Source organism: Vidua macroura, chromosome 2 (genome assembly GCF_024509145.1).
Source record: "Vidua macroura isolate BioBank_ID:100142 chromosome 2, ASM2450914v1, whole genome shotgun sequence".
NCBI classification, from domain to species: Eukaryota; Metazoa; Chordata; class Aves; order Passeriformes; family Viduidae; genus Vidua; species Vidua macroura.
The window spans coordinates 91,856,923-91,882,175 of NC_071572.1; the positions used below are offsets into that span (position 1 = coordinate 91,856,923).

General features: G+C 38.6%; 1 protein-coding gene across 1 annotated transcript in view; it reads right to left on the reverse strand.

Moving 5' to 3' along the window:
• Window positions 1-25,253, reverse strand: part of ATP8A2 (ATPase phospholipid transporting 8A2) — a 274,582-nt gene that overhangs the window by 188,259 nt on the left and 61,070 nt on the right. Inside the window, exon 24 of the mRNA XM_053971420.1 lies at window positions 4,841-5,013. Within this exon, the coding sequence (XP_053827395.1) occupies window positions 4,841-5,013 (173 nt within the window). The remainder of the gene's footprint in view (window positions 1-4,840; window positions 5,014-25,253) is intronic.

Below are 25,253 nucleotides of genomic sequence, written 5' to 3' on the forward strand. Positions count from 1 at the left end.
TTTTTACTCAGCTCCTAACCATTATCACTACAGCTCCAATATTGCTCAAGGTACTGAAAGCAACAGTTTGTGCCAGTATTATCTACAGTTAGCTGGTGAGGTTGGGCCCTCCAGAAATTAGTGTTCAGACACTGAGCAACAACTGCACATACCTTTCACACCTAAAAGCAAGCAAAATCATCCTGATGTAGTAGCCATGACATGGCAAGTGCCCTTGTGGAAACAGCAGATAGTCCAAATAAATTGCTATTGCTGGATTTTCTCAATTTCTGTTCATGGTGCACCACTTTATAGACACCTCTCCAGAACAGGACATATGATCAAAGTATGGCAGAAAAGCTGATGGACTGTAAAGCAATTGAGACATTTTTATTTATTTTCCTATTACCTGAAACCCCTTCTACACAGGCATCAACTCACTATTCACTCAGCTGAAAAGCTACAGGATCTAAGTACACGTATGGAAAAGAAACAATATCCCAGCATCATCACCTCAAGAAGTATTGCAGAAATGGTCAGTAATACAAGCAAAAGAGAAAAGAATCACACGGAGGCAGCCCAGTGTGGGATGGGTTCCCAGTCTTATACTACACATCTCTCTGGAGATGCTTATTTTGTTGTGTTTACATCTGTGAAAGAAATTATACAAAGGACTACTTCTGCTGTCCAACAATTAATTTTAATTGTTAAAAAGTACTTTAAGTTTAAAGTACTTACAAACTGCTTAGAATTATTTAATCTCTTAAATGCTGATGGATTGGTTCTTCCTGATGGATGTCTTGTTAATATGGCATTAAACCCATACAAAGGCAGAGTCACTGCCACCTGCAAAGAAGTTCTACTCAACAACAATAACAAAAAGTTCCCAAAGCATAGTCATAAAAATGTGTTTCTGAAACATCACATTAATTCAACTACAAATACTTCCAATTCAAGGCAGGCTCTTCAGTAGAGAATTAAATATGAATTTTAGATTATATTTAATTTTTAAAATATTAAACAATTAAATATTAAAAGCCATAACACACAAGTTATATAATTTTCTTCTACTTTTATATTCAGAGCTAAATGCAATAATATGCTGTACCTACCAGCTAGACTATAAACACTAGATGAATAAAAACACTCCATTTTGTTATTAAAAGAATAAAGTCACTTCTACCCAAACCTTAACATTTTGTGTCTCACAAAGCATCACTAAAAACAGGCCCGTTAAAGGAACATTTGAAAACCAGAGACAGGCAATCATCAGCTCAGATCTCATAAATGAAGTCATGAGCTCAACTGCCTTCCAAACAACATTTACTTCCACTGAAAAGTAAGTTTTGCTTGCTTTTGACATCCTGACATCCCAGTCAGTGTGAAGAAAGATAATAAGATCTGTCAGTCTCCGGAAAAATTTTTAACAAACAAGGCTTTTTCTTAAGGAGTTGTTTGATTTGATTTTGCTAGCTTTACCAAGTCTCTTGAGGGGTATATTTTTCTCCACTGTGCCAGTGGCCTGCTAGGGACACTGTAACAGTGGAAGACTTAACCCCATCAGAAGATACCATCTCTCCCTCTTAATGCAAAAAGGAGCCAGGTTTACTACAGTTTCATTTTAAGAGATTACCCCTGAGAATCAAGTTCAACTACAGTTTATGCCTAAAGCCCAGAAAATGAATATACAGTATGTCTTAACTATATTTAAAAAATAAAAAAATGAATGGCAAATGCAGCTGAAAGTCCCCAGAGGAGATGAAAATGTTTTAGTAAATTTATGAAATATTAAGCCCCATGAATTTATGCAATGTTGAGAATAGCAAGGCAACTCCTATTGTGGTTAAACATCATACCACTAAGTTAAAGAGCCACATCCCCCTCCCAATTAACATTTTCATTTGAAGACTAACTCTAATTTGAAATGTCCTCTTTCTCAATTCCATTTTAAAACATCTTCTTGTGAAGTATAAGTGCACTGCTTTTTTTGACACACAAAGTACTTTCGAAAACAAATCAGAGCATTAAAAAAAATGTTTTTCTTGCTTCAGTATCAAGCACCTGGCAAGTGACTGGAAGGTTCTTGAAAAGCCTTAAAGGTTATTAAAAGCATTCCTCTTTTTCTCTGGGGACTTAAAACTCAATTATTTTCATTCCTCCTTTTAAGCTATGAAATTACATCATCTCTTCCCCTTTGATTTATACTTTAAAGTATTTTTTTCCTGCACTGTTCCTCAATTTGCTAATTCACTAATAAATAAAACTCCTGTTGGCTCCCCGCATGAAATAATGAAAGAGGAAATGTCCAGTATTGCATGTCTCCTGGCAAAACAGGACCATTCATTATATTCAGATTATTATATATATTTTATGTGCAAATTTAATAATTTGCAATTTATTATTTGTTTCAGCTACGTAGGTCTTTGGCTTAACTTGTCAAATCTTCGAGCAATAAACTAACAGAGAGTCTTGGAAGGATCTCTGCAAAAGCACTGTGATAGAATAGGAAAGCAGGAGCTTTCCATCTGCTCTGTTCGTTAACTTCCCCTCAAACAGGGCACAACATGGGGTCAGTTCCCTTCCCGGGCACCTGGTGCTCTCGAAGCCCAGGGTACCTTCACTCTGGCCCTCTTACTGGCCCTACATCGGGGCCTGTTGCATTCCAAAGATGGCCAGACTTGTGTCTAATGTAAAACTCCTCATGTAAAACTCCATGAAACAGCTGCAGAAATGAGACCTCTGCTCTAAGGCTTTGTGCCTTCTTCCTCTAGCGCCCTGCCCAAATTTAAGAAAAATTAACCAGCAACAGAAGAAAAATTGCTGTCACTGAACACTACAGGGAAGAGCCTGTCTCCCTCATCTTTCATTCCCTTCTATTGCATATTCATACAAATTGATACAAACTCCTCTGAGCCTCCTCTTCTCTAGGCTGAACACTTGCAGCTCTCATATTCTCCTTGCATGATGGATGCTCCAGCCCCTTTATCATCTTCATGGTCCTGCACTGGACGCTCTCCATTAAACCTGTTACATTAACAATCCCAGAATCGGACACAACATTCCAGAAGTTACCTCAGCAGTGTGGAGAAGAAAGATCACCTCCCTCAACCTTTACCAATGCTCCTTCCACTGCAGCCCAGGGTAACACTAGTCTTTGCTTTGCCACTAGGATTCATTGCTGGCTCGGAGTCAGCTTGTCCACTAAGGATCCAAAGATCCTTCTGGACAAAGGTGCTTTCTAGCTTGGCAACCCCACAGCTTACTGGTGTAAGGGGCTGTAGCTCCTTAGGCATAGGATTTGGCACTTCCCCTTCTTGAGCTTCATGAGATTTCGCTGCTCAATTCTTCAGCCTATTGAAGTCCCTCAGAAGGGCAGCCAAGCACTCAGTGGTATCTCTCACTCCTCAGTCTTGTATTATTTGTAAACTTGCTGAGCTCATACTCCATCTAATCATCAGGTAATTAATGAACATGTTGAACAGTTCTAACCACAATATTGTGCAGTACAGCAGTCCAGAAAACAAATGGAAAGAAACAGATAAAAAGCCCAAGGACTGAGCTATTTCAGGTACACGGACAGCACTCCTTTTGCCATGCAATACTTGTACAAAAGTGCACACATAAAAGGTAAGTAAGACTGCAAAAAAAAGCAGTACAAGGTCTCCATATAGCCATTTCCCACAAAGCAGGTCTTGCTTCTAGAATGCAAATAAAACTTCCTGCCTGCCTAAATCAACAATCCCCCCTAGGTCACAGTTCTCCCCAAATACCAGCAATGAGCACAAACACACACAATCCTCAAAGCCACATACTCTTTCAAAGTTAAAAATGATGCAGCCTTCCTGCTACACTAAAAGTAAAGTAAGCCAGTTTTTGGTTTTCATTTTCTTGGGGCTCTTATTTCCTTTCTTCTGAAGTAGTCATGACATAGGACCATATCTGTGTACAGCTATATCCACAAACAGCAACAAACTGTGCTGTGACTTAGAAAAGCAAGCAGTAGTCTAACTTTTTAATAGGGCAAATTGCACTGTTATCACAGGGTCACATAATACACAACTAGAAGTCAAGATCAACTTAAATTCATGCCGTGACCTTCTCTAGAGCTGAGATGAACAGTCACACAAACATTTTGATTACAAATTACAACCATAGCACTTCTTCTCATCAGTGTCTACTATAATCAGGCAGTCAGGCACAGTGTTTTCTCACAATCTTTCATCACTTTATAGAAGAGATCAGACTCAGCTGGGACTGACACTGGCAGAGGGACTTGTATGTGGCAAGCACATTTCTCTCTCTCTCAGGATTTTTTATTGAGGTGCACAGAGAGAAATGAAAGAGAAAACAATTTCTATTTCTGCTCCTTGTTTTTCTCTTGTGGAATGTGTTTGGAGAATTGTTTACCCTGAGTGAGTGCTTGGTTGGACCATGGTGGATTGTTTGGGCCTGACAGCCAGTCGGATCCACCTCTGTCTGGGCTCTGGAGAACAGGGTCACAAGTTGTGAGGAGTGAGAGATGATAGTTAGAGAAAGTAGCATGTAGTATTTAGTATCCTCTTTTATATAGCATATTAATGTATTATAACATAATTATAATAAAGAAATCATTCAGCCTTCTGAAATGGAGTTAGACATCATCATTCTTCCCATTGGGTTCGCCGACACCTACAACACTTGTACTATTTGATGACACAATTTTAGTGAAGGGACATGCCTCCTCCTCCTCCATAGGAGGAAGAAAGACACTATTAAGCAAGCTGTTCTCCAGTATACTTAAGTGTGGCTGTGTCCATACTAGGTTGAATTTCACAGGCTTCATGCCCACTTTGTTACCCAAAAGAAACACAGAATTCCTTACCTGCAACAAATGACCGCTTTACAGGAGAGTGCCAAGTCCAGAAAGCTCTGCCTGACTTCAAATGAAAGGGCATACTTCAGTGTGTGGCCATCAATAATCAGGGCAATATCATTTTCCTTGCCCAGTGACTCCCCCAGACTGGTACAATGTTGAGTCAGAGAAGCTCTTGTTGCCTGAAGAAAAAACAGAAAGAAAATGTTTCTTCCTAATACAAGAAAAGTGCATTCAAACTAGAGCAAGGTATCTCCAGATCACGCAGCAGAGTACACATGCACAACTGGCATTGACATGAGCTAGGGTGTTAACAGCACCTCGTGCACACATACTGACTTGTGTCACAAATTGGCAAAAGCTGCCTCTCCTTGCCTAGGAACTCATCTTGTTTCAGAGCAGACTCCAGCAGCTTTACCACACAGTCCTGCATGACAGATGTGCCCAAAGCAGTTGTGATACAGCCTTCCCAACTGTAGCCCAAATACATCAACTTTCCTGGGCCAAACAGGTAGGAAAATTATCAGGCCACTTTCACATAAAGGTGAAGTGTGGGAGGAAAGAGGAAAACTTGCTTTGCAATTCATTTTCTCTCATCTCACTCATTAGTATGGTAATTGAAACAAACTCACTCTGATCCACTAGAAAACTAGCCCCAAACTGGAGGCAAATTTACACATTAAGTTAATGAGTGTGACAGAGAACACAATTCAGCCATTTCAGACACAGATTACCTTTTGCACCTTCTTCTTCAAAAGAATGACTGCATAATTCCCTGTTTCCCCATTAAAAGTGAGGGATTAGGTTTATGATTTCATGGCATGCTTTATCTACACTGTACCTGAAAATCAAACAAGGACGCTGACTGTGCTTAAACCATTAGAGACCAGTGCTGGGAAAACAAGGGTAAGTCTTCTGGGAAGAAAGCTGTTTTATCTAGTTCAACACTACTCTGCAGTGACAATGTTCACAGAAACTCCAAGGATGTTATAATGGATACAGTTTGGCTAATGGTATCAATAATAGAATTTTATCCCAAGAGCCCCTGCCCCTGGGATCTTGAAGTGTCATTTCTTTTTCTTTACTGCTTCCTCTTAGTCTTGCTCAAACATTTTTCTTACTCTCAAGAGCAGAATTAACCCCTGTCCTCCTCCTGAATGTGCACACGGGATTAAATGCTTCTCTGACTATTTGAAAGGAGAACTCTCTGCCCTTATTCCCTGTCCAGCACTTGGGGCACTTCAGAGGGAACACCCTCGCTTTTCACCTGACCCAAAGGAGGGTGAAGGCCAGGGCCCAACCACGCCCTCTTACAGAGGCAGAGGAGAATCTGAGGGCAAGTTCAGGAGGGTTACTGAATATCCATCATTTATTGCTCAAAAGACAAAGCCACAAGAAAACTTATAAAAGGTGGTATTTCTCATCAGTTGAGGATACTAGTCTCTCCATAGCTTATTATCATGGATATGGATAAGCTTCATCCAATCCATGCCCTGGTCATGGAATTTACTCATCTTACATGTAAGATGACACAGAATTAGTAACACTGTTAATAATATCCCAAAACACTATAAATCAAGGATTACAAATGAGGCACTTCATTTTATCAGCACTTTGTACAACTCTCAACATACTCCTCCATACGCAGGGCTAACTTACAACCTAACAGCTTTATACAGTAAAAAAGCATGAATTATTTATGTTTCTTCCAACTACTTAAAATGGCTGTGTTTTAAAAAAGAAAACCAGCTACTGCTCCTATAGGCCAGTGCAACTAAGCCAAATAAACCAGATCCCATTCTCACTGGGTATATAATGAAGGCCTTCTAAGCAAACATTTGGAAACCATGGGGAATGACATCCTTCTGTGGGCAACTCATTACTGGTAACTAGAGTGGAAGTCTCTACTTTGATCCCTAGCTTTTACTCCATGTTTGACATTAAGGGATAAGTTTCTTTGAGTCACATCAAGCAAGACTAAATCAATCCTTTACTAGAACAAGCCTGATGGAGCAGAAATCAATTGTAATCCTAAGAAAGTATCTCATATCTGTGGAATACCCCTGCCTTTTTTACTGAGTATCCACAAAGCCTAAATGCTAAGTTTGTCTGGGGTTCTGATAGAAATAGAATGTTAGAAACAAATAAAGCAAGCCTTTCACTTAGCCATAATAAACTTGGTTTCCTTCCCAGGCACAGAGCATCCAGCTGCTCTGGGGAAACCCAGAGAGGCATCTGCCAATCAAAACTTATGGTACTGGCATATCAATTTCCATCAAATATTAAAAATATACAGCTTTACTTAAAAGTCAGAAGGTGCAAAAACTGAAAAGTCCATATGTTTAGCAGCCCTGATTCAGTGGGTTATTCTAATAAATATGGACACTTCGTAAGCCAGTAGAGGACATGTGCACATGTTTAAGTGGTCAGTTGAATCAGAGTAACATTATCAGTTTAAAGCTTTACAAGGGCTTAAAAACTCATTCATAAGACCACCAAGTGTCAGAGAACAAATATGGAAAAAAAAAACAAAAAACCAACCAGATTGTAAAAAGTCAACTACAGAGCTCAAACTGAAAAAGCTAAGGAGATCAGGTTTCAATTTATTTTTATTCTACTTTTAGACCTTTGACATGATGAGGGGACTTGTTTCTAAATACATGAACAAGTCTGACATAAATGCATTTAAGGGTTAAAGTTGTTATGATCTCTGTGCTTGAGTTAAATTTAAGACATAGTGCTATATTCCATAATAAACCTATCCCACCTGCTCTTCCTGTTTGTTTTTCCATTTCCATTTTAACAAGTCACAACCACAAATACAAACCCTCAGCAGAGCACTTACTTGCATTACTGCCTTAAAATAAACTTTCGGATTTTATTGTTCTCTGTGTGCATAGTTTCCATTCAGAACACAAAGTAATATCATTAGTTCATTATTATAAATCTTCACAGCAGACTAAATTTGTTGACAGGCAGAAAACAAAAACATCCTGAAGCAGAGTTTGTGTGGTCTTCTCTGGATTGTACACTCAGGATCTTTAACAAATGTTGTGATAGCATGCCTGTATATTCTCACTTCCTAAAATCTCAGGAAAAATCCCTGCTGTGCCCAGCTTTATGAATTACAATACTGACAAACATTCTGGGATTTATCAGGTATTATTTTGTAGGTTAACAGGGCAAATATTAATACTTTTACATGATGCTTGAAGTCAACTGTGAAGTCAATGCAATCAGAGTTAATGTAATCAGAAACTCTGCTGATTTTACTAAAAACAAGAGCAGACTCCTCATGCTGTAATAAGAAACATTAGGAATGTTGTATAGGTTACATAATTAGAACTTAAGCACTTTTTTTGTGTGTACTGTGTGCCTTTGGATGATGTCTGTTGTTGCTCTTGAAGTTTTTTTTTTGCTTTGTTTTGGTTGGGTTTTTCTAGAAGCAGCGCACAATACTGCCCATTCCCTCCCACCAGAGCTTTGGACACTACAGCAAGAAATGCTGGTGTTTGAGGCAATGCAGTGTGCAACACAGAATGACAGTATCAGATACTTGCCAAGAAAAAACATCTCAGAAGGACTTGCAAAAATTGAGTGCAGAAGACTCTGGCAGGATAATAGCCATTCCCTAAACTTATTTTACAACAACACTGATACCCAGAGAAGAACTGGACAATTATTTTAAGACAATCAGCTCCAAATCTCCTCTTTCTTGCCCCACATTTCCCTGGAAAGGCTCACAAACTCACTGAAATTATAGCAGGAGATAGAAAGGACAGAATTTTGGGCAGCCACTACACTTGTGGTCCATTGTAAGCATACAGCCATCCATGGCCCACAGGGAAAGACATCTAAGGAAGAGAAGTCAGTGGCTTATAGCATCATGTAGGCCAGAAGGCATAGCTGAAGAGAGCCACTCAGCCCCGGATCTGTGATCTCTGACAGACATACCCCCATATGGCCAAAATCAGCCTTACATTCTGCTGTCCACATTTCATGCCCTCTCAGTTGAAGCATGGTGCTAATCATGCCATGATCATGGGTATGACCTTCATATGGGCCATTCACTTTAGAGTTGGACTTGATGATACTTCTGGGTCCCTTCCAACTCAGAATATTCAGTGATTCACCTTCTTGAACAGCCATTTCTCCATCTCAGAAGACCTAAAATGACCCTCACACAACAAGCTCCTGCAGTAAGAGATGTTAAACTTACACATTGGTTTAACTATAAGCTAAGTAAATTGCACATACTATTTGTTTCTGTAGTTATCTAGCAAGTACTGCTAGCTACAGCAGCTTGAAGGCTTTTCCAAGCTAACTTCTTCCATCACCCTATAATTAATTTCCAAACCACTAGTTGTGGTATAAATTAGGTTATATAAATTACACAATCTGCTAACTCACTAGAGTGCACTGAAGTGCCAGCTCAACTTGTTCTACCAATCCAAGAATTTACTTTTTATAGCTGCTGTCTTCCTTCCCCATCCATGGATAATCTGAATCATGAGATGTAACAATTCTTTCACCGTGCTGAAAAAAGCGGTTTCAATCAAAATACCAGCCACATCCCCTTCCCCCAGTATTAAGTGAAAAATATTCCAAGGATAACTTAAGAATTAAGCAAGGAATCCATTGCATAACCCCAATCAAGACAACACTGGCCAACCCTACTGCATGGGAAATTTTCCACTGTACCTTCATTGCAACCTAGAAGCTTCACCACGTTAAGTGAAATCTTTGACTTCAATCTGCCTGGCTGCTGTGCCTGAGAGATCTCTAAATACATCTGACAGAAGCAAATTTACAGAAGAATAGGAATAATCAACATAAAGACAAGAAAAACTAAACCAAAGCTGGCAAAACAGATTAGAAGTATTTAAAGCAACACCCCTTGGGCAGAAGAGTCACTGGAAGTGCTTGCCACAATAAACAGCACATATGAAAGAGCTAACCTTGAAACCTAGAAAGAAATAATACTTTCAGAACAGATCCTCACTTTTGCCAATCCTCCAAGTTTGGTACCAAATTGGACTAGGTCAGCAAACTACTTCAATTTCTAGAAGCAAACAGGCAACTTCCAATGACCTAGTTATAAGGAAGGGTGCAGAGCATATAGCCACAAAGCCCGGTGAAGATTACTTCATGTTTACGGTAGTAGTCCAGCTACAGGATTTGTTGTCGTGTTCCTCTGTTCCCTCTCTTTTGTGATCCCTACAATTGATCAGTCTTCAAACAGTTGGTTATTTAACTGCTTCTGTGTACTCTGAGAATTTAGCTGGGGATAGAAATACCAATTCAAACACAGTTGTGTTTTCTAGGTGCCATGTACCAGCTGCTTACATAAACTGACACAAAAGCCATGGTTTATGGTCCTGAAAATGGATACTCAAAAGCGTCAGTAGAATTGAAAATACTTAGTTAGTATCATTTGAATATGTATGGTGTAATACAATCAACTCTAAAACAATGTGGACCACCACACTCAACTCACAAAAATTTTCAGAGAAGCATTTGCCCACTTTCTCAACAATAAGGAAATTCTTAAGAGTATCCACAAAACCATTCTGACTTTCTTCTACTCTTAAAACCATATTGCAATGCTAAAAAAAAAAATCAAACTTGACAGCAGTATGGACATTCATCTTGCTAGGCATGCAACACATAAGGTAGTTCACGGGGAACAGAGCAGGCTGAATTCCTGAAAATACATCACCTGTAAGGTTTTTGTAAAGTCAGAAGTAGAAATATTAGCAGGGAGGTTGTTTTGTTTACTAACTCACTGAAAACAGCACTATGGAGAGATGACCCTGAAAATTACACATTTCTAAAGCCGAATTTTAAGAGTTCATCCCTTCCCTAGCTTTACAGAAGAAGAGGATACAAGGACACTCTAGTTGAGAGCCAGGAAAACCTTTAAGAGCCAAAGACTAACTGAATACTTCACAACTTCACATTTAAAAAGAAATAGTACCAAGATTTCCCAGTTTAGAGCATTTCTAGAATACAGGATTCACTTCAAATTCAACCTGTACAAACAAAACCATTTAGCAAATGGAAATAGAAGATCAGATCCCAGCTGCATACCTTCAATTCTTTTAATTCTTTTAAGTAAGATCTTTTAATTCTTTTAAGTAAGATCAAAACTAAGAGAAAAACTAACAGGCCCATCAACAGCTGTTTGCTCAGTATTACTGCAGTGCTCAGCCTGTGTTAGATGCTGATTTAGATACATATGAGCACACAGTGTGACTACTACAGTATCACCTCACAGTCATTCCTAAAATATGTCAATCAAATGACTGTCACAGATCCACTACAGCAGAACTTGCTTATTTAATAACACCATGATTCTGCTTGATATGATCTCCTACCACGCCAAGAAAAACAGAGGACCCAGAGATATTAGATGGGCTTACTCAATTTTTATAGCTTTGAATTTAACTTCAACCTGAAATTCCTTCAGTTAGACAAGTAATTTAAAATGTCTCAATACAGGGAGTCCTTAATCTGCATAGCAAGTCTCAGGTTATCACATATTCAGACTAGATCTTGCCTTCAGATATAAGATAAATAGATCATACCAGAATTTTTCTATCCAGGGGCAGTTGAAAGCCCAGATGAATTTTCCCATCAAGAGCTGTAACAAGTGCTGTGGAGAACGATTCAAGGATGTTTCCAGTTCTGCAATAAACTTATTATGCAGGAGCCAAGAAACTTGGTTAAATAGGAAAAAAAGAAAACACCCTGAACACCTGTCCTGTCATCTGTACATCTATCTCCAAGCATGCTCTACATAGTTTAAAAAGAAAAATGAAACAGATCTTTTCACAAACTTCATCTGATCACAGAAAAATAATCTCCAGAAGTGTCAATCAGATATACCATCTCAAACACATATGCTGTGTAAAGGGCTGCAGGTACTTCAAGTACCTTCAAGATCAGTTCAAGATCATGGCAAGGAAGAGCATCAAAGAGCTGACATGTCAAAAAGTACATGGTGAAGTACTCAAGCTAACTTAACATAGCATGTCAGGTGGTTGCACACTAAACTTCAGGGTCTCAGTGAAGAAAAAAGCAGCATCATTAAAATGGAACATATATGAAGTCTCCCCTGCAGCCCCAGAGCTAGAGAGGCTTTGGGGTGGGGGGAGAAGGAGGGAAGAATTAGGAGCAAAGAGGGGCTTTTGCCAAATTAAGAAGTAACCGATTTATTCAAGACTTCACTAACTGGTCATCTCCCACCTTGCAGATTAAATAACATGGCAGTGCATGCTGCCAGAAGTGCTGATCCTCGTACCTTAGCCTTTTGAAATAAAACCTTAAGTTTTCTGCAGCATTACTTTTTCCTCACATTAAGGAGAGAAATGCCGATTATAACAGTGGCATCTTAAAAATGCCAATCTTTACTGTAATCATGACTAAAATACTGATCACTTTAAATAAAAAATCAAGAAAAGTGACAACAGTCTCAGCATTCTCAGACAAAAGAACTGACATCCTAAGTAGTTACCCAGTGTGACACTGTTGCCAAAGGCACCATCTTGAAAGCCATGAGTCTTTTGCAATCCTTCTTTGAGTTCCAAGAGGGCAAAGCTGGCAGCATAAGAAACAACTGCAGTCAAAAGGGCAATTCATCAAATGTTCTTCAAATGCTATGGAAGACAATACCACATTTGTTCAGTTTGACATTTTTCAATATTTCTAACTTTAGCAAGAAGCATGTGTATCCTGGGACAACCAAGGATTTCAAATATTATAGCCACAACCCTGTACTCTTCACACTAAGAACAGCATTAGGCTCATTACACAATTTTCATTTACTCCAGAACTGCTCTATGTAGGTGACTCTGTCTATTGCTTTCAATATATATTAGATATTTGACCACAGAACATTTTACGGTGCACATTAAGATAGTTTATGTCTCATACCACAGAAAGTGCAAAGAAGAAATGTTCTTGACACCAAAACATCTGTGCGATTACTAAAATCAACTGCAGTCTGCCAAGAGGAAGTAGTCTGTTAGTTTTGGTACTAAGCTATAATGATTCAGTCTTTATATTATGATATTTTAGCTTTATAAAATTTACAAAACCTGTTTCAGTGTCTCACCACCCTCACAGTAAGGAATTTTTTCTTAACGTGTAATCTAAACCTACTATCTTACAGTTTGAAGCCATTCCCCCTTGTCCTGTCACTATATGTTCCTGTAGAAAGTCCCTCTCCAACTTTCTTGCAGGCTTCTCCCTTCAGGTACAGGAAGGCAATTAGGCCACCCCTAAGCCTTCAGGTAGAATGCTTTAAAGATTCACATCTCTGCTACAGAAACTGGCTTTTTCATATATGTATACCTCTATCTGTGTATGGGTTTTTTTATATACACAAAGTGTAAACTATAAATTATCACTATTTTACCACCTTGGTCAATATAAAATACAGGCATCCTGACTCAATAAGATTGGAACTTTCCTGAGACAAGGCACAGCCACCAATGCAGACAGGACTACATTAAAGGAGTTTTATCATTGCTAGTAAGTAAGGAATCCATGTGTATTAATGTATAAAAGACTAAACACTAGTCACAACGAAATACAGATGAGATGACAGAGCTCATCTCTCCTCCAGAAGAATGCTATACATAAGGAACGCATAATATTGAGTAGATTGATTTGTACAAAACAGGATTGACTCAAGATGATTTTCTCATGATGCAGTTACCTTTCCAGCACAGACATATGCATGTGTCAAAACTACTGTTGACTATGACAAAAATATTTTATATTTTCAAGTCACATTACATGTATAGTCTGGAAAAGACAGTTTTGGTTTTACCCTTTCATGTAAGGTAAAATCAATTTGTAAGTCATCAAAATAAAGCTGGAAGGACAGAATTTCCCTCTCTAAAGACTAATAAAATTTAAATAGGGCTAGAGAAAGCTATAGCTTCAATTATTTGTAGTCTTCCACTCTTAATTTCCTCTTCAAAATCCCCCTTTAAAAAAAGACCCCAACTGCTGTTAGCGTCTGTGCAGTTAATAGTTCACTTGAATGGCAGTGTAAGAGGCCATACCGCTGTCAGAGCTCATAGCCAAAGTTATTCCCACACTTAAGTAAAAGGAAACTGCTTTGAGAATTAAGCCAAACAGCAAACTCTAAGCTACTCGAGACAGTCCCAACATACAACAACCCAACCTGTCATACTAGTCTTCCTTTCAGGTGTTTGTGTACTATCAAATCTATTTCTCCAAGTGAAGCCGAGAAAGTTCCAGAGCCACTGATCAGGACAAGCAAGCTGTGTAATAAAAGTGACTTTTAAGAAGGAGATTGCTTTTAACCCAAGTTGTTTGCTTAAAGCCCTGGTTTTGATTTAGAAACAATACACGTATTGAGCAGAAATATGAGAAAACTCGCAGTTCCTGAAATACCCTTTGAGATTTTACTTCTACCCTGACAGCATGACAAACATGAGAAGTTACTCATACTCCTTGGAATATGTTTTTCTCCCTTTTACCCAAGGCTGACTAGGCAATAAAACAACACACAAAAAGGTTTCCAGAAGGATCTGATGCAAGCTGTACTCCCATGACCTTACCTATTCCCCAACAGCCTCTCAAAAACGAAGAACAAATAACCATCAATTGTTTCCATCTAACTGGGATCACTTTGACTCCTTAAAGAGTTGGGTCAGGTTTCTTGCCCTTTGGCAGCTGCTCAATGGTAGGTAGGGAGCAACAGTCCATCCTGGACACTTCATTCCTGGCCTCAGTCCCATCTGTGCCCTGTCAAGACTTGCAATGAAGCAGAGCCTAGCAAGCAGAAAGCAAGGCAGCATTCTCCTGCCTGGGTTGGCCCCTTTGGCAAGCTACTGGAAAGGGAGGCTCAAATCTGACCATGCTTCTGTTTAAGACAAAACAGCACCTAAATTGCCCCACAGGGGCAGATAAAGGATATGGAACACACTGTACAAGGAAAACACTACATGTGTCCTCAAGGACAAGGGCATGGACACTCCCACACCTGGGACACACAGAGGAAGAAGCAGAGATCAAAAAGCTGGAACAGCAAGGATATAGGGAAACTGGATTTTCCCTCATGTCCCAAAACTAAAAGTAAGAGCTCTAAACTCTGCATCCAAGCAGAGGACAATAACAGGACTAAAACTGCTAACCTTAGACTACAGGTTTTTAAACTCATAAATTACAGTGCTAAAATATAGGTACATATCAGGGAAAGGGAGAAACACTATTGGGTTAGACAAGCAAGATGCTAGGAAACATTCAAGCTAGATCACAGAGATCTTCACTATCTGAACACTTCTAGATCTGTAGGATCAAATAACTCTCATTTACTAACTGAAGAAAAGTAACAGGAGAGCTATCCAAAGCACAAGTACTGGCACCACACATAAATTATGAAAACTAAAGAATTTAGTGTTATAGTATCAGAATACCAGAAATCCAGATAGCTATATATTTGTTCAGCTGATACAAGACCCATAACCAAACTACCTACAGAGCAATAGATCATGAAATGAGAAAAGCATGACAAAATTATCCAAATGGTTTTATGCGTGCCAGCCTGTTGAATCTACTTACTGGTTTTGCTCAAGTAAGATTTGTCATTATGTAAATTCTTGTGCTGCACTTTTATTACAAAATTAGTACTTCACAACAGTAACATCAGGTAAATATTTCAAGATTGTCCAGCTTGAACAATTTTGTCAGAGAAGGTCTGAAAATTATATTTGCTAATAGAACTCTACCAAGATCAATTCATGCTCAATGCTACTTACCTTTAAAACACCAAAATAAATGCAATCCTTTTGTCTTGCAATTTGAGCACAGCAGATTACAGTGACAAAAGGACAAAAAATGCTGCCCAGAGAGCTTGTGGAAACCCCATCCCCAGATATGTTCAATAAAGGCCAGGTTGGATGGGGCCCTGAGCAACCTGATCTAGGGAATGGAACCCCTGCCCACAGCAGAAGGGGTTGAAACTAGATCTTTAAGGTCCCTTCCAACTCACACCATTCTACAATTATATTAAAAAGAGAAAGGTCTGAAAAAGCAAATATAAACAAGTTTTCTTTGAACAATTAATTTTAACTTAACTGGCAGCAGATATGTGAGCAATGACAAACTAGATGTGGCACAGACCCAAACCCCTCCTCCTGCCCTCGGTTCCACCCTTGAAACAAGGCACAGGGCAGGCAGCTCCTCCAGCCCATCCTTTGCCACAAGGCAATGAAGAGCCAGCAGCAGGACACAGCTTCCCCTCACCTTCTCAAGTGTCTGGAGAAGTGGGGCCTGGACCAGCTAGTGGGATCTATGGACCAGCTCCCCACAGGCAGTTCAGAAGTTGCCATACAATTGTCACTTTTTATACTGAATTTTACTTCAATTCTAAAGCCAAATTAATTTTTGTGCCTATCTTGTTAAAAATGTTTGATCCCCTACTACAGCTTCAATTACTCAGATGAGACTAGGTTCAATGATGAAATGGAATGGCTGGAGGGTCCTAAAGAGCCTGAAGCCTATCTAGAGGGTTTTTAGAACGTGACTATAACAGGATAACATGGAAACATGAAAACGTGATAAAACATGAAAAGCTAAGGGTTTATAAGAGATGATGGTACATGGCATCAAGATATTTCTAAATATCAGGCAACAGCCCGAGATTATTTTAGGCTACTTGTCTCCCTTAAATAACATTACCTTCTCAGCACAGGCTATAGCCTTAGGGAAGGGTGATGCACATGAACAAGCACACATCTGCTGACAGCAGCTTCAGAGAGGCACTGCTTGGTCATGCTCTGGCCTTACATCACTCTTAGGTAGTGGTGGAAAAGGAAACAAGCAGGAACAAGGGCAGCTTTGCCACTGGCCTCCTTGAAGATCAAAGGAAGCAAAAGCCTTCACTCAACTGTTCCCTAGTCATTTTCTTAGTTAAGATTATTTGGGAAAAAAAAAGTCTGGAGCATTTCAAGCACTTCCAAGTTGTACAGGAATAGAAAAATGGCCTTTGCTAAACACAGTCCCTATTTAATACTACATGAGGTGACATTAAAAGGCCATTTGCCCTTGCCATCACATCACAAGTTTAAGGCAGTTTCTTCACCAGCCATAGTTCAGCCAGAACTGAAATTCCAGACACACTACAAATCTGAAAGCTTATGTGTGTTCAGTGGACAGTTTAGTGTCTTCATACTTTCAAAGCTACACAGGAGACAACAGGTAGTGTTTTTGAGAGGAATGGAGGTGAGATGTACTCGCTTGGTTCAGTGACTGATGAGTTACATCCAAGGACATTCTCTAAGAGCTGTCCTGATGCCAGACACTAAGGACAGCTTTAATTAACTTCATACAACTATTTTAATAATCTTGAAATTCCAATACTGTATATAATCTGTGGGAGAGTTACCAAACAAATAATTACTCATTGAAACAGTATTAATGTTATACAATCTTAAGGTCATGTAACAACTGGTTACAACAATTTAATACTTTAGATATAAAGCAAAATCCATAATAGCCTTCTCCCAACCAAGGCAACAAATGCTTTACTTGGGGCAATGAATTCTAACAGGAATTAGAAATACCAAAAATAAGCAGTTTTTTGGACTGTATACAAGACCCCTGCATCTGAGAGATGCTGAGCCCCATTTATCCTAGCCTCTCAAGTATCCAGACACTGCATTCCTCCCAAAGCTTATTCCATTAGCTGACAAGATGATCATCTTCACCTATTAAAAATTCTATGCAAATACACTATTTCAAAAGACAGCACCATAAAGATTTTCAGAGCTCCAATGCCATTGCAGAGAAACACAAAGTTAAGGTAACAATATTCACAACTCCCAGACCAAAATATTCATTCTTATATCACATAGGCTGCCTTTCTGACTATGTGAACTGAAATACCACATGGGAAATAGGGATTTAGCCACAATGATTTTGGACATTGAAATCAGTTAGGGCAGAACTCCATCTTTTGGAAGACACTAGCAGAGCTGAACAATAAAGGGTATATCTTTGAATAATATGTGGCAGTAATTATCCTGGGCTTGGCTAGTGGTCTTCTTTGCTACAAACACATCTGTACTTTGCTGCTTCGAGCTTCCTTCAGGCCCTAGTTAACCTTTGCTCATAAAGCATGATATGTTCCAAAAATGCTTACTGGAAAAGAATATTGTAACCAGCCAACTGCACATGTGAACCCAAACTCAAGATTACTGAAATTGCATTACGAGGCAGCAGACATGGTCTTAAAACCACACTGGCCATTTTTACAGCAGAATGTGTTCTTATTAGAAAAAAAAAAAAAAAAAAAAAACACAAAAAAAAAAAACAAACCCATACCCACAAACTACCAATCAAAAAACCTGACAAAACCCCACACCAAACATTTTTCTTCCAGCAATAATGACAGTGTGAAAATTAATGTGTCAAAACCCAAGTAAGAAACCAGGCAATTTAGCACAGGCTTCTGTGATGAAAACTAGAGGCACTCCAGGACTTTATGTTCACTGATTTAGACAATGCACAGCAGTTAGGTCAATGGATAGGCAGGGTAACTAATTCCAAGTGCAGAGATAAAGATAGTCTAAGTAGGAGTGTTCTGTATCTTACAAAATTAAAAGATGTGCTAGATGCTCGGTCCTACATGACTACCACTGTTTTCAATAATATTTAGTTTGAGAATTTCCTCCAGATGACTACCACAAGAGTAATATTGAAGATTTATGCTCATGGGAGGTAACTCTTACTACACTCCTGTACAACATCTACAGAAACAATGTTTTATTGCCCTCAGCACAGCACCTTAGCCCCCAGTATATTGACAAATAGCAACAATTCCTTCTTGGCAAACATATTTTCTGAAACCTTCTGCAAGAATTTGCTCTCTGATTTGCAGATTTCCTTACTGAAGGTTCATGTGGTTCCTGGATGCTGGACAAGCATGAATCAAATGATCTGTCGCAAGATCTACTTTATTTGTAATCTCAAGTAGCTAAATAATTTCCATTTCTTAAGAAGCTTCACATACTTCCCTCATACAAAAAAAAATCACATGCAACAAACTAAACAACCTGCTGCCTTCTCTCCCTCCAAAACCATCACACTGGATATCTCCACTGTCCTTACTCGACTTCTCCAAAATATTCTACTTGCATTAAAGGTTTCAATAAAATTGCTAATATCAGGTAGTGAACCACAGAGGAAAGTAAATCTTCCTCCAGCTACTCTATACTTTGCCAGACTCCCACAAGTAACCCATTTTATCCCTTCCCCTACTGGGAGGCTTGCTTATTCCTTGCAGATTTAAAAGCAACGAAACATCAATATTGACATGTATTTGTTGGCAACTGCCACAAATGATTGCATGGCAAAATGCATTTAGAGGCCATAGGGCAGCACGTACATAGGTGGGTTGGTTTTGTTTGACTTGAAATTCTCTATAATGTATTATAAACGAGGGCTGTACAACACCATTTCAGATAAGTATAATTTACAATTCATCTCTACATAAAAATTGACAAAGTTTTAATTTGGCTGATCCTAGTCCTTGTAACTGAAATCTTCTATTTTCATATACAGTTAGTGCAGACATTTCCTGGACATCTACAGGCAGCTCAGGAAGCAAGAGTACCTCTGCTGCTGCACTGCTCGCATCTCACTGCTTCTTGTTCTAGAAAGAACTAGAAACAAATCTTACTTTTGCGGCATTAATTGTTGCCCAGAAAAGATCCTGGTATCCACTCAACTGAGAAGGTGGACACAACACCTGATTTGCTTTCATCATGACAGCTTCCAGCGTTTTTACTTTTTTGTTTAAGATAAAAATATAAAGAAAGCCCTAGGCAAGCTTCTCTTTTCTAGTCAAACAAACACCATTCCCTGAAGTGAACAGTAACTTTTCAAAGACCTCTTTTTCCTTGAGTTTTAAAAACACACTTAGTTTCCTATCAGTTTATTCAATACATCTGAAGTTTTTATTAAAGTTTATCTAATAAATATGATACCCACTTCAATTACAAAAAATAATTGTAGTAAGAAAACACCACAAAATCATCAAGATTATGTTTCTTTTTTTTTAATTAAACCACCACAGTAATTTCCCTAAAGATTTAGTTATACAATAGATTCCTTTTATTAATATTTACTAAACCTATTAACTCTGTCTATTGAACTGCAGATTTTGTCTGTCAAGCCCTGGACAGAACTAGAAATCCCTTGAGAACCTGATAGTATTGAAACTACTATAGACAGACAAATTAAGTTTTAATTAACTTAAAAAGAAAGCACACATTTTCAAAAAAATCAGCCAGTTAAGCTGTGAACCCATCCCCATTTTCCTCATGTTATTTACAGGTAAATTGTGTAATATTAATTCTATAATCCAGACAAATATTACTGTACCAGCCTAAATCTTACAAAGCCCCTTAACCATTATTTGGCTTTATTCAGATACATTTTCCCAGAGTTCTACTAAACTGCATATCTAAAAGCACACGCTCTGCTGACCTTCACCCCCTGCACCCCAAGGACACAGAATTCTTGAAGCCAGACAACTTTGGTCACCATTAGCCCAGTAAATGGTCCTAAGTTATACCACAGAATTTGATACCTTGTCTTTCTACAAATAGCTGAATCTTCTTGTTTCATTGAATTCTATACTCTAGCTACAAGAACTTGAATTAGTAACAGACACCAAATTCCTCAATCGTTCAAACCAGAGGAAAGATTCACTGTGAAAATCTGAAGCACACAAGCATACATAGATATCACCAAAACTCAGCAGGATGGAAGCTTCAGGAGGACACCAAATCACTTCAGCTCTGACTGACACTCATTCCCAAAGCTCTCCAAGAAACCATTCTACTCTAGCACTTCAGCACTGTGATTTTTAGGCCCCGTTAGAACATTGATTATGATAACTCAGGATTTGGGAATTAGCTGATAATTCAAGATATCCAAATCAGTTTTGTCTTGAACATATGGAGAGGAGAGATTGCAAACACTACTTAAGATGCATAGAGGGTAAGCTAACTAGAAACACTTAGTAAATATGAAAGAGCAACACTAATCCTCTAACATCGCTATGTCAGTTAAACAACCAGAGATAGTGAGAAAATGCACCTTGACACATTCTCCCATTAAAAAAAAAGCTTACAACATCGTAAAAAAGTTATATAAAAAGCCTAGAGATTTCCACAAGAGTCCTCTTGTGGAGTCCTCTTGTAGATTGGTTCTACTCTATGCAGAAGGTTAAAAAGCAGAGGGAACACATACTTAGTCAGGTATTAAATTCATACAGCTGCAGAACTGCTTAATTCTAGTTTCTGACAGACCAATCAACCCAGAGAAATTCTGTGGGACATTTTCTAGCTTCAACCAGATGTAAAACATCTTTTTTTTCCCTTAACTCCCCTGTGAAGGAAATGTATTCTTTTATGTGACTGATGAGAAGGCTTGGAGCAATCAAGCTCCAGTTGCAAGAATGATTCTCTAATTATTATGAAAAAGGAAAGAATCTTAAAAAAATTGTTTAACGAAGTAGTAGTAAGTCAGTATTACGGGAACCACAAAAGTAAGGCCACAGATACCTGTATCTCTCTGTTTTCCAAATACAGGATCACAATATACCCTGTCACTCTGAAGAAGTTAGTTCTCTACTATCCTCATTAAGTTAACACTGCAGATGAATAAATCCTATTGCTTTAGGCTGGCTCCATACCAAGAAAGGAAGACTGCTTACTCTTAAAACCCCCAGACAAACTTTCATCAACAAGGAACTCCTCCAATGAAAGCAAAAGATCAGATACAAAAGTATCTTGAAGAAGAAAGGACTATTTAGTTCTTGCCCTTCAATACAAAAGACAAATCTGAATTCTTTCTACAGATGTGCAGTATTAACCATGTCAATCAAGAGGATTAGTATCCATAACTGATCTATACATCAGACACCAGCTTCGTCTTTTTCCCCTAAAAACACACCATCATGCTTTAATATCAGCAAAACCTGCATTTCATGGGTAGCGTCTCATTAAAAAAAAATCGTTTAACACTTGATTACACATCCTTATATTTTCATGGTCTCTTGTGCTTAACAGAAATAAGCACATCAGTATGCTGCAGAGAATCCCATCTTCAAAGCCAACAGATACTTCCCTCATCATCCATCTGAAGCCATGCTTCTATTGTTACACACATAACAGAAAGTAGATCTGTATAACATTCTGTGATCATCTATTGATATAAGCCTTCGCACATGTGAAGATCATCAGCAATTTTAAGAGAAATAGTGTTTGTTTTCAGTCATTTTCCTCTAACATATGAGAACTCTTACAAACGAGACAGCAAATTTTAGCTGGAATTCAGGGAACACTGAATTTTTCCTTTCTATTTGTATGTAATATGATCTATTCTGTCCTATAGCACGGACAAGGCATTAGCCCACATCTGCTAAATACCAGCTGCCTAAAATCAGCTCTTGTCAGAAATGACCGCTATTACAACTTAAAATATGAAAGGAAAAGTAACTTTGAAAACAGTGTGTTTGGGTTTTTTAAAAGTGTTCCCCAGCCTTCCCACCCCAGTTTCCACTTATAGAAAGAAGAGGTATTTAGTAACCTTTTCTTAGCACTCCTAAGGGTCCTTGCATTCCTTCAGGTCCAAGTACCCCCACTTCATCCAAACTATCACAGTGCCAGAAAACACTAACAGAAAAAACAGAGCCACAGATAAGGGAGAACAGTCATTAATGAATTCTGAAAAGTGAAAAGCAGGATGAAACAAAAATACCAGCCCAACTCATTCACCACTCACAGCTCAAACCTATTAGTATTACTTCCTGAAAAAGTGGTAATCTAACACTTAAGCTACACAGTCCTGTGTGTACTTAAACCTACAGGTCTAGGTAACACCAATATTCTTTCATTTATAATTCTACGTAGTACACTCAAATCAAAGCAGCTTTTCACACAAAGAGCTGTATATTTTCCACATCCATACAATTAACTTTCTATGCAGATTAGCAAATACCTGGGGTTATGAAATATCCTATTTGTTCCTCAAAAACAAACAAAAAACCTCTAAAACCCTTCTAACCTAACATTTTTGAAGACTTATCTGATTACTAGACTCTGTTCCTTATGTACTTATATTAGCTCGATGTGTATTTCTAGACTAAGAAAAACAGCAATTTGAGCAATAGTAAAAGCTTTGTACAATAGAAAATGTATTCTGTCTCTAGTTTTCCTAATTAGCTTCCTCTGAAAATTCCCAGTGGTAGACAGAAGAGCTGATTACAATTCCAGGCTGAGTGGTGACTGGAGTAACTTAGTAGCCACAAGACACTAGAGGACTGTTGCAGATGCCCCTCTGAAGGGGAGCCAATCCTTGGCTCAAACTGAGCTTGCTCACATTGACCAGTTTTCCAGAATATTAACTTAGTCTGAATGCACACGGGCAGATGACAGCAGGGGAGATAAAAGCCCCTCTCTAGCGCAACACACAAGATGTAACCTTCAAAGCACCTACATAAGCAGTACCAGGCTTGTTCTTGTCTTCCCAGCAGTACCTGCATAACTTACTGTCTTTTAGTACAGCTGAAGCACACACAATACCAATGCTTTGGAGCATTTGGAGTTTCAGGTAACTTTTGTTTTAGTCTGAAAAGCTGACAATATCTTTAGGCCCGTTCTTTGGGAATAATCAGTATGACACCACTGACAAGGCACAGACATCCCTTCTTCTGCAAGAGACTCAGGATCTCAAAAGCAACACCTTCAAAGTTTCTCAGAGCTTCACAGGCAGGGTCTCCTGTAATTGTGCTTGAGAGTTTGAAATATAGATTTACATAAAAAACTTACAGGGTGCATATGCTGAAGAAATTCTGTAGGTGAAGGTAACCCTTTCTGTGTAAGTCATAACGCATGCAAATCTTTCTGACAAGTCCAATACAGAGGACACTACTGGAACCATACTCTTTGCTCAAAGACAAATGTGCTGATAAAAACAATGTCTTTTTAATAGCCTTCTGCTCATCTTGCTCTCCCCTACACAGTCTGAGTTCTCTATGGTTATTAGAAAAAGTTTTAGACAATAACCCAAAAAAACCCTGCTATTTCTAGCATATGGCTAAGTCCAATGATCAGGTCAGAGCTTTACTTCTTAGGAGATCCATGATTCCCAGATAATATCAGATCTACAGATGTATCAGTATTTAAATACAATGGATAATGATGCCTGTCAAAGATTTCCTTATTTTTTTTTTTAACTCTAAGATGTGTGGGAAGGAAATGTGCCAATTAAGAATGAAGATCAGGAAAGTCATTGGATAAATCTAATATTCTCATGGTTAACAGATCTTCCTTACAGAACCCTCACAGCAATGTTACCCTACAGAATAGCTAAAATAAACTAACAACAAAATAACCAAGTTTTCTAGGTCCTCACTCTTCACTGCTGGAATATAAAACATAACTGTATATCAAGCTTCCTTGCAGGTACCAAGACTATTTGGGAAGTCTAGACACTGACTATGGATGACAAATTACACTGTGAAACTATGCTTGTTTTTTAAGAATGCTACAAGACACCATGGTGGCACAAACAGGTACATCCCAGCAGTGAAGCATACAAAAGGTAGACCTGAACAAATGGAAAAACAAGGAAAGCCAGCTTCTGCTTACACTTTTAGGCATACCTTATCAAGAGACACCACCATTGAGGGTTCTTACACAGGAGTATCCATTTGCTGTTATTCACACATCTGTGTATAACCCAGGACTGTCACTCCTAGCGCGTGGGTTCTGTAGAACACACTCACAGTGTAGTTTCTTTTACATCAACAAGACTGCTTTACAGCAAAGTACTACCCACAGCTTCAGAACTGGGTCCCTCCAGTGTTGTCCCTCTACTATTGTTAAATACAGTCCCGTGTGATAAGCAACTGATAGAGATATCAGCTCTTCTTTTTACAGCATTTATGGGGAGGAACACACACAACTTTCCTTGGCTGTAATATCGCCTCTCTCATTAGAGATTTTCCAGCCAGGGGCTCTCTGGTCATACAATTTCCTTTCTTCAGGTACCCTGCTCACTGCTCCCACAACTCAAAATTCTACAAGATGCCAATGAAAGAAATTTTTCCAGGTTAAGAGCTGCACAATAAGACTTTATGGTGTTCCAATTTAATTAAACAGAAACCGAGTCCAAGAATTACACTCAAAGTAAATCTCATGCTCAAAATATTCTCATTTCAAAAAGCTTTATTAGGAAAAGAAAAAACAAGTGAGTATATGTATGCATGTGGTACAGTCTACAAGGGATAGACATTTGCAGATTATTATGCTAAATTTCGAGAATTCAGCTGAATCAAGCTAGTCTTTTCTATTCCCAGGAGTTCCCTGAA